Raw genomic sequence first — 16,105 nt, 5'->3', positions numbered from 1 at the left:
TTTTTGCCCTAAATACAGCAATAAATCCTAAATCATTAGCAATTCTCTCTCCTGTTATTCCCCTCAGTATGCACCAGTCCTGTCATTAGATATGGCTTACAGCGCATGATACAGTTTGTCTTGTAAACTAATTTATGTGTTGGGGAAAAAGCGGCTTTTATTTTTTTTATGGTTTCAGTCAATATCATAAAAGAATAAACCACATATGACCAGTAAGCACTACTGCTGTCACAGTGATAAAATACATATGTATATTTGTTATTATTGCTACACATGGGAGAAATAGAGGATTACTACTACTAGAGGATTACTACTTGGGATTCATTTTATCGCCTGGTCCAATTACAGTAGCGTTTAATGGAAACAAGCAAATATAATAGATTTTTTTTCCAATTTAAGCCCGTGTTATACCATATAATAATGTATTGGATTTAAATTGGTATTCACATTGTAAATGGAATACTAGAAATGAATATAAAAAGCAAATTGAGTTAAAACTTACCTACAAGTCTACACATCGAGAGTAATATTATACTGCTACTATTTTATAACTTTCACATAATTGTGGTGCCACAGCTTTATAAATAGATTTTGTAATTTGAAGACGGCAAATTTTTACCCTGTGGAGCAATTTGAAATTGGTGACTTCTATGTGAATTTTGCTTTCTTTGGAATCAGATATTGTAGCGTAAAAATGTAAGTACTAGGATATACCGTGTTGGTAGCTTTTTAGATTTGTGATCATGTTGATGTTCAGATCTTGCAAAGGTTACATCGATTCCGATAACACAGGACTGGGATATCATGGAACAAAAAAGTGTCATTTTATATAAATTGACATCTGTTAATTACTTGTGTTGGAGATGAGTGGATCTGACAATATTTGAATTTGCCAGATTGTGCAGTTTTTCCCAGGAAAATCAATTTGCAGCATATTTTTTTTCTCCTCAAAATGAATGTCCATAGTTATGCTCTAAAGACCCCAGAGCTTTATAAATGTAATATTTAAAAAGTAAGAAAACTGCTTAAACTCTCCTCATCGCTCACCTCTCCAGAACCTTTGCTCCTCACTGTCCCCAGTCAGGTCATTAGCACATATTCTTATCACAGCCATGAGCATTGAAGTCCCATGCCTCTTTATGCAAGGCCAAGACTTCTGGCTTTGATGAGGGATTGGATGGTTATATGCATTTTCAAAAAAAGATACATCAAATGTTGTGATATGATTATGTCCCAACCTTAAGCACACATGTGCGGAAATGTCCTGGCCTAATGTCAAAAGGCTTGGGATTTCAGCACTTGTGGTGACAGCAAGAAGATGCGATGAGGACTTGACAGAGGACAGTGAGAAGTGAAGAGGCCGAACAGATGAACAGTAACATTACCATTAATATTTTTTATGTTATAAAGTTTTTGATGGTCATTTATGGTTCATTAAAAAGGCAATCAGCCGGCCGGCCACCATTTTACTGTATACCTATGGAAGCGAATTACAAAAAATCAGCATTTTTAACAAATGCAGATATTATAGAATTCAAGTAGAATTCATTTCCACTTAATTATATATTAATTCATCTCCAGCTTGTGCATAAACTTATTCTAATTTTATTACATGAGATACATTATCAGGCCATGTGTTGTGCGTCATATTAACCTATGCTACTTCTGCTTGTAAGATATTATTATATCATACAGTTTAGGAACACATTCAATATCATCCTACGCTTGAGATTCTATTGATATAATGTTTTATGGTGATGTAAGCTCTGTTCTGTTCGGTACAACCATGCATGGTCCATGTTTTGTGGCCATTATAGGAACATATATTTGTACACATCATCTTATGGTGCTAAAAGCAGTTGTATGCAACAGATGTGTCAATCCTTACCGTTCCACAAAATTTGGTAGTTTCTAATCTCTCACTATATTTCTTTTTCTGTAGTACATATCAGATGTGTGGTCCACTCTAGGGCTCAGCACCATTACCCATCCATCTATCTCATACAAGGTTTTAATTGGCCTCCATTTCATTGAAATAGAAAAAAGTCCAGCTCACCGTAGTGGGCATCCTTAGATGTTCGGAGCAGGGAGAAACACTATGTCAAAGCGTGGGGCAATCAAAACATGAGAAATCCAGCTCAACGAACTTGTGAACAGACTCCTTCATGATTAATACCCAAAAAGGGAAGTACCACTCAAATGCGTCAGATATGAAATACTTTATTAATATATTTTCATTAAAAAGAGCAAAGATAATAATAAGTAAATAAATACGATACTCAAAGACAAGAGGGCAAGGCAAAGTAACCAAAGCAATCCAATGCATAGAAGATGGTTATACATCCAAGGTGATGGTATGAAAGTTAAATACACTGTGTCCACCAGCAGGTGTCACTAGGACCACCATCATGGTATAAGGCTAATTCAATAACAATATAAAGACTACTCGTAAGGATAAAGGGTGCCTGTGCATATATTTGCTACATCAAAAAGATATAAAAGTGTCGCTGCATATATGAATCAAGATCTAGATAAGAAGTAAATAAATAGATTCCTGGACGGAATAAAGTGTCTATGCATGTGCAAATCTAGGGATCAGATAGGTCAGTACATGAGAACCATAAAAATATAATATAGCAACAAAATTGTCATGTGTAAATACCTGCTGGGAGATGGATTGCAGTGGGCAGAAAAACCCCGACGCGCGTTTCGCAATGTAGCTTCTTCCTGGGGGTCCTTCATGATTAAGGGTTGTAGTTACCTGAAATGCGTCGATTTTGCATATCATGTAACTGTCAACACTGATATTGTTTTATCCTCTGCTGAGCACCTCTTTGTGATTAAAGATGGAGTTTGTTCACAAGTTCATTGAGCTGGATTTCTCATGCTTTGATTTCCATTTCACTGCCTATTCAGATGAGGCTGGTTTGACACATGGAGAGGTAGGACCTTTAGTGTTTAGGGGCCAACCATGTTAAAGGGCACACCTTGACATGGTTGAATTTCTTTTGCGCTCTTTAATCAAAAAAACGCTGACTAAGTATCTTACATTTTTAATGTTCACAACAATATTGAAGTTCATGTATTGATTAATTGTGGTGTGCTGACTAGTGTTGAGCGATACCTTCCGATATTCAAAAGTATCAGTATCGGATTGGATTGGCCGACATCCAAAAAATATCGGATATTGCCGATACCGATACGCGATACCAATACAAGTCAATGGGACAGAAATATCGGAAGGTATCCTGGATGGTTCCCAGGGTCTGAAGGAGAGGAAACTCTCCTTCAGGCCCTGGGATCCATATTCATGTAAAAAATAAAGAATAAAAATAAAAAATATGGATATACTCACCCCTCCGGCGGACCCTGGACCTTAGCGGTGTAACCGGCAGCCTCCGTTCCTAAGAATGCAGTGAGTGAAGGACCTTCGATGGCGTCTCAGTCACGTGAGCGGTCACGCGACCAATCACAAGACTGCGACATCATCGCAAGTCCTGTACACTCAGTGCATTCTTAGGAACGGAGGCTGCCGGTTACACCGCTAAGGTCCAGGGTCCGCCGGAGGGGTGAGTATATCCATACTTTTTATTTTTATTCTTTATTTTTTACATGAATATGGATCCCAGGGCCTGAAGGAGAGTCTCCTCTCCTCCAGACCCTGGGAACCATACACTGGGAACTTCCGATTCCGATTTCCGATATCACAAAAATATCGGAACTCGGTATCGGAATTCCGATACTGCGAATATCGGCCGATACCCGATATTTGCAGTATCAGAATGCTCAACACTAGTGCTGACACGTCATTTATGTAGATGTTTTTAGAATGGCTGTAGGTATTGTGAGATATTATTAAGAAGGAAAACTTCTTAGTAATATCTCACAATACAAATTCAATACATTATCATATAATGCTGGCAAAACCTTAGACAGGCTGCAATCCACATCACAACCACTGTGTGCCCAAAAATGCAAATATAGCATACACATCTCCAGAAAGAGTATCCAAAAATAAAGATTTTTTTTTAATTCAAAGCTAGTCATCTCAGGCTAAGTTGAGCCAAGAAAGAAAATAAGAAAAGACACAAATGTACCTCTGAACAAAATTTCATTTCCCCAGTAGCATTGTTTGCACAGGTAATACGACTGTAATACAACAAGCAATGGGACATGCTATATTTTGTGTTAATTATTAATTCCATATAAATTTCTGTGAAAAATCTCTATATGCCCAGTATGAAATCCAAGACATCTAATGCTACAGTATGGGCCATCAATTATGGATTGTGTGCATAAGGTCGTAGACTAGATGTCAGATATTTTCTATAATGAGAAGCTATTAATTGCTCCTATTAGTAAATGAGGTAGTTTATGGGAAATAGTGGAGCTATGTGTTCTACAATAGGAGCAATATTTGTTTCTATTCTAGTAAATGCAAAATGATTTCCTAAAATGTGAAATGTTATCAGATAGACAGGCAGGCAGGCAGATATTTGTTTTTCAATTTCCTTACCTTTACTCTCACTGTTACAGTAGCAATTCCAGGAGGCATGCTACCCATGGCATCAAAAGCCTCCACAAGAAACACATATACAGCCTCCTTGCCGGTGAATGATTCATAATCGAGTGGTTTTAGAAGAGATATCTCTCCAGATGACGAGTTTATTTGAAAAAGCTGCAAAACTTCCGGGGTTCTTATCCGATAAGTAACGTTAGCACCGAGATCAGCATCCTTTGCCTGAAACACAATAAACAGATCAATATTAAAATCAAAGCAGACAAAGCTGGTGAATAAAGCAGGTTGAAGGGCAAGAATAATTGAACCAGAGAAAATATATGTATTGAGTTTCAAGAGAAGTCTCTAAAATAGAATTGAACGCTTACAGTTGTTTTGCTTTTTGTTATGGGTCATTTTAATGCATTGATCAGGAGAAAATATAAACAGTTCAGCAGATATTTATCTGAGATTTCTGTCACATTCACAGCAACTGTGCCGTCTGCAATCTCTCAACTTGATTAGAATTGATCTTTAACTGTTGCATTAACTTCATCATTGCAAAGAAAGAAAGCCTAGTTATTGTACTGGTGACTGCACTGCCATTACAGTTAACATTACTGCAAGCATTTCTATAGAAGAATTTCCTGGGGTAAAGGCAAATATCTTTGTGAAAAAAAATGCATTTGCACTTTTTTTTCTTGGAAAAATAAAAATTAACTTTTAATCTATTTCTTTAAAATATTCTTTGAGACCAACAAAAAACGGAGCCCTTTTGGACTTAAAGTGCTAAAAACAGTGCAGAAGCAAACCGTACAATCACTTAGAGTTTTTTTATATAAATAAAACAGCGCTGACAAAGTGCCACAGAGGTGATGGTGACCCCTCTTATCATATAAGACCCTCCTGATGAACATACATTGGAGGAAACGCGTCGAGAGCAGGCGGCGCACCAATGTCTTATCCTGGACCTGACAGGCTGAGCATTGGACCCACACCAAAGATATCTGTCGCATGGGATTATACAACCCCTAGAAGTCACAGACATGGTGAGAGCGCTCTGATTCCAATATTATGTATTAATAACTCTCACCATTGGACAGGGGAAGACATAATTGTCATAGTGTTGCTGGTATAGCATGGCATAGACTGCATTTATAGGGAGCAGTAATAGCTGCCCCCTATACCATCATCAGACCACTGACAGTGTGCAGCACTTTTATTTAAAAGGAGTTGCCAGTATTGATACCCGTTAAGGGAAGTAACGTCAATGATCTCAAAAAAACTCTGTCTAAGTGATTGTATGATCTGTTTCTGCACTTTTTTTAGCACTTTAAGCCAGAAGGGCTCCATTTTTTGTTGGCCTCAAAGAATATTTTAAAGAAATAGATTAAAAGTTTATTTTTATATATCACTCATTCTCTACTGCACAATTTATTAATCAGTGATTTTTTTCCTACATACCCTTGCTATTTCTGTTAGACAAATAAAGTTTACTTTTCTAGAAACACTACCAATCTTGCCCAGAGTCTGTGTCTGGTAATTGAGCTAAACCCCATTTAAAACAGATCTGTGACTAGTTTTCCCAATACAAATGGCATACAATATTAAATGCTACTGATCTGGTGCACAGTACGTAATGATGCAGGTGTATTTCCATTAAAAGTCCATGCATGACTGAATAATAATTTCGATAAGTTTAAATTTAATCTCCTCCAAACTACGCTTGAGAGCTCTTCAGTGTTTGAAAATATCAGTGTGAAAAATGGAGCATGTGACTTGTCAGCACTTTATGGGGTCGTTATATGAGGAGCAGTGACAGGGAATTAATAAGCAACAGCTGTTTTGCGTAAACTATGCTTCTTCCAGTGCTTATTCATTTCTTGTGTTTCTTCTTCTCGTGTAACAACTAAATAAAGTGCTGACAATTCACATACTAGTGTGAGTGACGCTCATTTTTTTTGCATTTTACACTCTGTCCCTACTTGGCCTGAGTGCCACCTCATTTCGTAGCCTGCTGTAACTTTTTGCCCCATCGTGTTTCCAGATTTAGTGCTGTATAGATGTGGTAGCAGCGCCAGCATTTCTACCTGTTTTACACAAGCGCTTTAGTATTGCTCCTTCCTGCTGTGGATAAATTTCTGCCCACTAAGCCTGACTGGCATTTCCTCAGTGTCTCTCATCCCTGCTTCTGAAATCTCACCCTGCTCAGTACAAGCTGCAGCTGTTATTCAGGCTGGGTAGGTGGGTGGAGGCAGAATACAAATGGACTCATGAGAAGAATTAAATGCAGCTTCACAAACAATGCCTTCATATTCAGATCTCACAGCTTCTGTCCTCACCACCTAGCTAACTGAAACAAGGCATAGTCAGCAGCACCAACCCCTGGTGATGATTCATTTCAGTGTGGTGATAGAAACAATGAAGCAACTCTGTTGTCACTCCCACTCCTTCTAAAACCATCCACATAATACACCCTTTCAGTGAATGAGGTGGCAGTGTCAGATGCAGTATGGACTAAAGATACAGGTGGCTTAAGTGAAGCTGTGGTCACTTCTGCATCAACGCTACTGAAACCGGATGGCAATAACAAAAGCTGTGATGCTTTGTTTCAAGTCTGTAAAGGAAGCTGTGTTAGCGACAGCAGCCCATGCCTCTGATGATGATCTTTTAACAATATCAAATGAATCATAAATGGAAATAAGACATAAAAAAACCTTTCAATTAGATTATTAAAGTCAGACAAATAGCGAAAAAATCACATAGTTTTTGATAAATTCTTTAAGCTGAAGGGATTTACTCCCATAAAGTCCTAGGAATATATATTATACTATACTGGCAGCGTAATGGGGGTGCATTATATTGTACTGGCTGCCCAATGGGGGTGCATTATACTATACAGGCTGCCTAATGGGGGTGTATTATACTGTACTGGCTGCCTATGAGGTGCATTATACCATACAGACTTCCTTATTGGGGTGCATTATACTGTACTGGCTGCCTAATGGGGGTGCATTATACTGTACTGGCTGCCTAATGAGGGTGCATTATACTGTGCTGGCTGCCAATGGGGGTGCATTATACTATGCAAGCTGCCTAATAGGGGTGCATTATACTATACAGGCTGCCTAATGGGGGTGCATTATACTGTACTGGCTGCCTATGGGGGTGCATTATACTGTACTGACTGCCTAATTGGGGTGCATATACTGTACTGATTGCCTAATGGGGGTGCATTATACTGTATTGGCTGCCTAATGGGGGTGCATTATACTGTATTGGTAACCAATGGGGGTGCATTATACTGGACTGGCTGCCGAATGGGGGTGTATTATACCATGCAGGCTGCCTAATGGGGTGCATTATATTGTACTGGCTGCCTAATGGGGCTGCATTATACTGTACTGGTTGCCTAATGGGGGTACATTATACTATACTGGCTGCCTAATGGGGTGCATTATACTGTACTGGTTGCCTAAAGGGGTGCATTGTACTGTACTGACTGCCAAATGGGGGTGCATTATACTGTACTGGCTGCCTAATGGGGGTGCATTATACTGTTCTGGCTGCCTAATGGGGGGCATTATACTGTACTGGCTGCCTAATGGGGGTGCATTATACTGTTCTGGCTGCCTAATGGGGGGCATTATACTGTACTGGCTGCCTATGGGGGTGCATTAAACTGTACTGGCTGCCTAATGGGGGTGCATTATACTGTACTGTCTGCCTAATGGGGGTGCATTATACTGTACTGGCTGCCTAATGGGGCTGTATTATACTGTACTGGTTGCCTAATGGGGGTGCATTATACTGTGCTGGCTGCCAATGGGGGTGCATTATACTATGCAAGCTGCCTAATAGAGGTGCATTATACTATACAGGCTGCCTAATGGGAGTGCATTATACTGTACTGGCTGCCTATGGGGGTGCGTTATACTGTACTGACTGCCTAATTGGGGTGCATATACTGTACTGATTGCCTAATGGGGGTGCATTATACTGTATTGGCTGCCTAATGGGGGTGCATTATACTGTATTAGCTAACCAATGGGGGTGCATTATACTGGACTGGCTGCCGAATGGGGGTGTATTATACTATGCAGGCTGCCTAATGGGGTACATTATATTGTACTGGCTGCCTAATGGGGCTGCATTATACTGTACTGGTTGCCTAATGGGGGTACATTATACTATACTGGCTGCCTAAAGGGGTGCATTATACTGTACTGGTTGCCTAAAGGGGTGCATTGTACTGTACTGACTGCCAAATGGGGGTGCATTATACTGTACTGGCTGCCTAATGGAGGTGCATTATACTGTACTGGCTGCCTAATGGGGGTGCATTATACTGTTCTGGCTTCCTAATGTGGGTGCATTATACTGTTCTGGTGGCCTAATGGGGGTGCATTATACTGTACTGGCTGCCTATGGGGGTGCATTAAACTGTACTGGCTGACTAATGGGGGTGCATTATACTGTACTGGCTGCCTAATGGGGGTGCATTATACTGTTTTGGCTGCCTAATGGAGGTGCATTATACTGTACTCGCTGCCTAATGGAGGTGCATTATACTATACCATCTGCCTAATGGGGGTGCATTATACTGTACTCGCTGCCTAATGGAGGTGCATTATACTATACCGTCTGCCTAATGGGGGTGCATTATACTGTACTGGGTGCCTAATGGAGGTGCATTATACTATACAGGCTGCCTAATGGGGGTGCATTATAGTGTACTGGGTGCCTAATAGAGGTGCATTATACTATACCGTCTGCCTAATGGGAGTGCATTATACTGTACTGGCTGCCTAATGGGGGTGCATTATACTATACAGGCTGCCTAATGGGGGTGCATTTTACTGTACTGGCTGCCTATGGGGCTGAATTATATATACTGGCTGCCTACGGGGAGTGCATTATACTATACAGGCCTATGGGGAGTGCATTATACTATACAGGCCTATGGGGAGTGCATTATACTATACAGGCCTATGGAGAGTGCATTATACTATACAGGCCTATTGGGAGTGCATTATACTATGCAAGCCTATGAGAAGTGCATTACACTATATTGAGGACTATTTCGTGCATTATACTATATGAAGGCTATATAGGGGGCCATCATACACTGTGGGGATTACAGTGAAACGGCCATCACACAGTGTTGGGGCCATCAAGCAGTTTCAGGGCTACTAAGGGGTCAGTGTAGTACTGTGTGGAGATACATTACAGTGAGGAGGCATCATGTTATGTATAAGAGAGCATCATACTGTGTATAGGGGAGCTGTACAGGGGGAGACTCGGGACATTATTGAATGTTAAGTGAGAACTTATTGTTATAGGGGAAATCAGGCTACTGTGACTATCAAAGGGGCACACAGTGCACTATTACTTTCTAGGGGGCAAAATGTGGGCACTGTTTTCTAGGGCACTTGCGCCCATCATTACTACATTCTAGAGGATTGCTTTAGAGTTTAGAGGGCACAGAGAACTACACAGCAGGGGCAGTAATAGGGACACATATGGCAGCAGCATTGGAGTACCAGTAGGATTAGGAGTTTGTGCAGGTTGGGAATAGATGGTGACGTGCTGAAAATATGAGACATGAAATGTGTCTTTGTTGTATTCTCTGCAGCTGAGTCCTGGCTGGAAGAAGTTGTCATGTCGGTCTTGGCCAGATGGAAAAGATGGGAAAAGTGAATGATTACATCAGAAAGAACGTCAGAGGTAAGACATTATCTGTAACGGTGCTGTGTGATCTCTTATTCATTCTGCTGGGCTGGTATCTACCACTGACCATATGGCGGTAATATCTTATATAGAGAAAGATTATCTTCAGTAACAGCGTGGCCTTCTGCTGAGGTTCTCCTCCACTATTAGGGTGCGTCACCCAGTTGTAATCAAGGTTACCTGGTTAGGGGCCACTCAGAAGCTTCGCCCCCCCCCCCGAACCAAAACCCTAGCTACATCTCTGCCTCTTCCTGTAATAATGTTTTCCATTCTGCACTCTTACTATAATAATGTCTCCATCCTAGCCCCTTTATTTAATAATGTCACCAGCCTTGACCTCATCATATAATCATTTTCCCATTCCTGGTATAATGTCCCTCATCTTGGGTCCCTTACTGGTATAATTTTTTTCCATCTAGTGCCATTACAATAATAATGTCCTCCATTCTTCAACACATTTAAAAATGAAACAAATAATTATTTTAACATTCCCATGCTCCCACGATGTGCAATAACCACTTCCATAGCCAGTGCAGAAGCCGGCAGCTGGTTTTGGCGTATCTGCCATGTGTACTCCCATAAGGGACATGCTGACGTCAGTGTCCACTGTTTGACCTACGACGTGTATGGCAGCATAGGAAGCTGGTTGATCTCTGCGATGCAATATATTTTAGCTGAATGTGCATCCATGAATGCACATATAGCTGGGATAGGCATAGGTATTGGTGGGCACCATGCAGCCCAAGCCAGGTCGTGGACACTCACTCTGCAACTGCAACTGTTGAAGTGGCTGCATTTATGAATTTGAAAACATTGGGTTACAAATCATAGAAAAAATAATGCCAAAACAAACAAAGATAAACAATAGACTTCTTTATCTTGTCATTGGGATAGCTCTATGACATTGCATAGTGATTACAATCTAAGCCTGCCTTATTTACATTACTATGGTACACACAAGCAAAGGCCGCCATCATTGTCATTACGGTGAATGCAAAACAAAAGCTGCTCAATATTCTTATGAATATTTACAATATTAGAAACAAAGTAAAATGCTAATCTATGAAGAACAAAACTATCCTAAGAGAAACCAAGTAGAACATCAGTGCTTAAAGTAAACCGCTGTCAAAAGAGAGAGAAGGATCTGATACATTTATTTTGTACCAAAAAATGGAAAAATAGTAATCTGTATTACAAGAGACCATGAATATAATAACTGAGGACTGAAACAGTCCTAAAGGGGTATTTGTGGTATATACTGTATATTTCTTTTATTTACTTAAAGGTTAGTGGCTATAGATAGGTGAAAGTAAAATTGTGAGAAAAGTTAAGCAGCTTTGTTTTTTTATGTTATTTTTTGCTTTTTTTTAGAGTTTTTTTCAATATCTCTGTTGCAGTTGATGAACTTGAACATTCTTGTCTAATATATATTTACCTTGTAATGTCTTCATATCCTGTTCTGTCCGGATCCCAGAATTCCAAGCGGCGGAAGTTCACCGACCGCCATATTGGGACACCCAAGTGATGGGTGTCTCAATATGGAAACTGCTGTTGGTACCAGCCTCTTGCATGGTACCACCAGTCGCACCACACACACACACACACATACACACACTGTATACACCGTACGCACCACACACATACACAAACACACACTGTATATCTGTACGCACCACACACACACACTGTATACGCTGTACGTACCACAGACACTCACACACACTCTGTATATGCCATACACACCACACACACACTGTATACATCACACGCAGACTTTTGAGCAGTACCACCAGCAGAACACTGTTGTGAGCACGCCGCCACCACGATCAGCCGAGTGATTCACTGACTGCCTCCAGCTTTGTACAGGAGGAGCTCATGCACAGTTCTTATGTGACTGCCACTATCAGTCTGCACAAAGATGGCGGCGGTCTGATTTACTGCACTTGCACAAATTCCATGCTGGCGCAGTGAATCATTCAGCTAATCCCAGCGGCAGATGCACGATGTGTCTACACGCAGAGGAAGCTGGTCACATTAAAGTGGTTTTCTCACGAATGCAAGTTAATTTTAAAAATTGTGTCTGTTCATGCTTTCATTTTAACACAGGGGGAGGGATGAGTGCACATAGGAAAGAGGACACACAGGGGGAAACAGCTCAAGCGAGAGAACACATGAGGGAAGAAGACAGCACAGTGGTGGAGAGAGAGAGCAGACAAGGGGAGAGCACATGGGGTACACAGGTCAAAGAAGAGATGACATGAGAGGAGAAGACAGCAGATGGGGGAGAGAGAAAGTGCACAGGGGTGAGAGAGACAGAGCACAGGGGGGAGACAGATCAAATGGAACAGCACATGAGGGGAGAACACAGCACAGGAAGGAGAGAGACAGCAGACAAGGGGGACAGCACATGAGGTAGACAGGTCAAAGAAGAGAGCACAGACGGGAGAAGTCAGCACATGGGGGAAGAGAGAGTGGATAGGTGGGTGAGCACATGGGGGGAGAGATTCTCAATGCTGCAAAGCCTGCGCCCATTGTGACATTACCACCCTCCCGATGCAATAGCATCGGGCCTCCATCTAGTTTACAATAATAGTCTTAAAATGCATTCTAACAAGGTGAAATTCATACAAGTTTTTCATACAAATTTGGGAATTTTCTTCACCACTTAAATAAATATTAAACTATATAGGTTTATTATCTGTAATCTTGTACTGATCAGATTAATCATATTGTCAGGTCAGTTTACCATACAGTTAATATGCGAAATAAAAAAAAATGTGGATTTGCACTATTTTTGCAATTCCAAAGCACTTTGAATTTCCTTTCTGTGGACAAAGCAATCTGTGCAGTCTGAGGAAAGCTACAATGACAACTGGAGGCATAGAACTTGTGTGTGCGTTTCATTATGTCCAGCATTCAGAGCTCTTTTATTCCATTTTTGTAAAATGACACATAATGGAATGCAGACATATGTCCAAGGCTTCTTTCACACTTCCGTCGGTACGGGTCCGTCATAAAGCGTCGGCGCGACGTACCGACGGACGTTGTTAAAATTCGGCACAACGTGGGCAGCGGATGCAGTTTTTCAACACATCCGCTGCCCATTCTAAAGTCCCGGGGAGGAGCTAGAGATCTCTGCCCAGGCATGCGCACTCCAAAGTGCAGGATGCGACGTACGAAAAAACATTCGCTTGACGACGTTCTGCCAAAACACGAAGCATCCAGTGCACGATGGACGCGACGTATGGCCATACGTCGCAATCCGTCTGCAATACAAGTCTATGGGAAAAAAACACATCCTGCGGGCACATTTGCAGGATGAGTTTTTTTCCCAAAACGACGCATTGTGATGGAATTAAAAAGACGGAAGTGTGAAAGAAGCCTTAGGCCAGGGTTGCACTGCTGTATGGCATCCGATGCAATTTGCTAATGACCCTCTGCTCCTGCTCATGCTTCTGTGTTCCGAGCCTCTCGCACAGAGAGAATTGGAGCACAGCTGCAGACAAGGCGGAGAAAGTCATTTCTCTATTTCCTCCATTGCCGACGTCGTCTTATATCGCATCGCACTCGTATGATATCCGAGTGATGTCTGTTGTGTCACTCGCACCCATAGACTTATATGGGTGCGAGTGAGCCAAGTATGCTGTAATTGTTCTCACATGCCGATTCAGCATGAGAAAATAATCACATATGTGAGCTGCCCCATAAATTAACACTGGTCTGAGTGCTATGCGATGTTTTCTCACATAGCACTCATCCGTATTCCAGTGTGACCCCGGCCTTAAAGAGGTGGTCCCATGAAAAAGAGTTGCATCCCATACAGATGCCTTAAAGGAATTATCCCTTGTGTTTAAGAAAAATATTTTGCTGTGCCGAGATCGACTAATAATTGTATCACTGGGGTGTTCTATGTAACTATCTGTGCCTGACCATTTTAAGGGGCTTTAACTGGATGGTGTGTGCTCATTGCTTAATGCCTCATTCAGAAGTGAGTTTTTTTCACTTATGAGAAAAGCAGACCACGTTTAATTAGAGAGATGTTTATCAGATTTTCATCAGCGTGTCATTATAGTTTGTTCACAGTGTTATTAGTTTTTTCACTGAGCCTATGTTCACACTATCAATGGCCAGTATTTTACATGAGTATTTTTAAGCCAAAACTAGGAAGTGGTGACGTGTTTTTATTTCTTCTGATTGTTCCACTCCTGGTTTTGGCGAACAAATACTCATGTAAAATACTGACCAAATACTGAAGATAGGAATGTGGCCTAATGAGAAAAAAAATAGTTTCTCTACCTTCTTCTATCAATCAGATGGCATCCAAGTGCTGACCAATTTTTTTTAACTGATCCACAGACTTTTAATGGCAAGTTTGGTTCGACACTATAAATATCAGACATGTGAGCACAATAGACTCACTGTGAACTGAAGTGTGAATGAGGCTTAAATACTACAGAGTATGGGCAGGGAGAAAATATTATTTATTGATGACTATGGCAGGGGCTATTCTCTATTGATTCCTCTGGCAGGGGCAATTCCATGTTTGTAATGTTAATTTGGGTCCTTTCAACTAAGTTATGATGGTTTGTGCTATACAAAAAGACCTTTTTTCAGTAAATTACATTAGTGCAGTACATTGAGCACAGTGGCCAAATACATATGTTGTTTCTTTTTCAGTTTATATGTAGAGATGAGCCACCTCCCTATTGTTCAGGTTCGGTTCGGTTCGTCGAACAGGGACGTGTTCGACAAACTGTTCATCGAAACGTTCGATGAACACCATAGAACCCCATTGAAACCAATGGCAGGCAAACACAAACACATACAAACACTTGGAAAACACATAGAAAACACCTTAAAAGGTGTCCAAAAGCTGACAAACTGCTCAGAAGACACAACAAACACATGGAAAAGTCACAACTACATATAGTCATGCGAAAAGAAAAGAGGTGGAGGAGTAAAAGGAGGAGGAGACACAGATATAGGCATGTCATGCCCTTCTAAAATCAAGAAAGGCTGGAGTAAAAATCTAAACTCACTCTACCAACACCCAGACATCTTGACAAAAAAAAGAAAAAAAGAAATATCTTTAGGTAGAATGGCAGCGGGTCCATTCAGAACACTTTCCTTAGAAGACATAGTGGTACCTCCGTTGGGAGTTGTGCCAAAAAATGAACCCAATACATTCAGAATAATCCACCATTAGTGTTGAGCGATACCGTCCGATACTTGAAAGTATCGGTATCAGAAAGTATCGGCCGATACCGGCAAAGTATCGGATCTAATCCGATACCGATACCCGATACCAATACAAGTCAATGGGACACCAAGTATCGGACGGTATCCTGTATGGTTCCCAGGGTCTGAAGGAGAGGAAACTCTCCTTCAGGCCCTGGGATCCATTTCAATGTGTAAAAGAAAGAATTAAAATAAAAAATAGGGATATACTCACCTCTCTGACGCAGCCTGGACTTTACCGCCGTAACCGGGAGCAGTTGTACCTAAGAATGCACGCTTGAAGGGCCTTAAATGAGGTCACTGCGCTCTGATTGGTCCGTAGCGGTCGCGTGACCACTACGCGACCAATCACAAAGCAGTGACGTCACCTAAGGTCTTTCAAGCGCTTGAAATACCTTAGAAGACGTCCGCAGCTTCTGATTGGTCGCGTAGCGGTCGCGTGACCGCTACGCGACCAATCACAAAGCAGTGACGTCTTCTAAGGTATTTCAAGAGCTCCGGTAAAGTCCAGGAGCTGCCGGAGAGGTGAGTATATCCCTATTTTTTATTTTAATTCTTTATGTTACACATTGATATTAATCCCGATACCGATTCCCGATACCACAAAAGTATCGGATCTCAGTATCGGAATTCCGATAC

General features: G+C 41.1%; 1 protein-coding gene across 2 annotated transcripts in view; it reads right to left on the bottom strand.

The window, feature by feature from the left end:
* Positions 1-16,105, bottom strand: part of PCDH15 (protocadherin related 15) — a 2,374,726-nt gene that overhangs the window by 669,408 nt on the left and 1,689,213 nt on the right. For both annotated transcript variants that reach the window (XM_077258870.1, XM_077258871.1), the window contains one exon: positions 4,517-4,741. In XM_077258870.1, the coding sequence (XP_077114985.1) occupies positions 4,517-4,741 (225 nt within the window). The remainder of the gene's footprint in view (positions 1-4,516; positions 4,742-16,105) is intronic.

This window comes from Ranitomeya variabilis, chromosome 4 (assembly GCF_051348905.1).
Source record: "Ranitomeya variabilis isolate aRanVar5 chromosome 4, aRanVar5.hap1, whole genome shotgun sequence".
Taxonomy (NCBI): Eukaryota; Metazoa; Chordata; class Amphibia; order Anura; family Dendrobatidae; genus Ranitomeya; species Ranitomeya variabilis.
The sequence above is the reverse complement of the archived record's forward strand: the minus strand, read 5'-3'. Positions and strand labels throughout refer to the sequence as shown.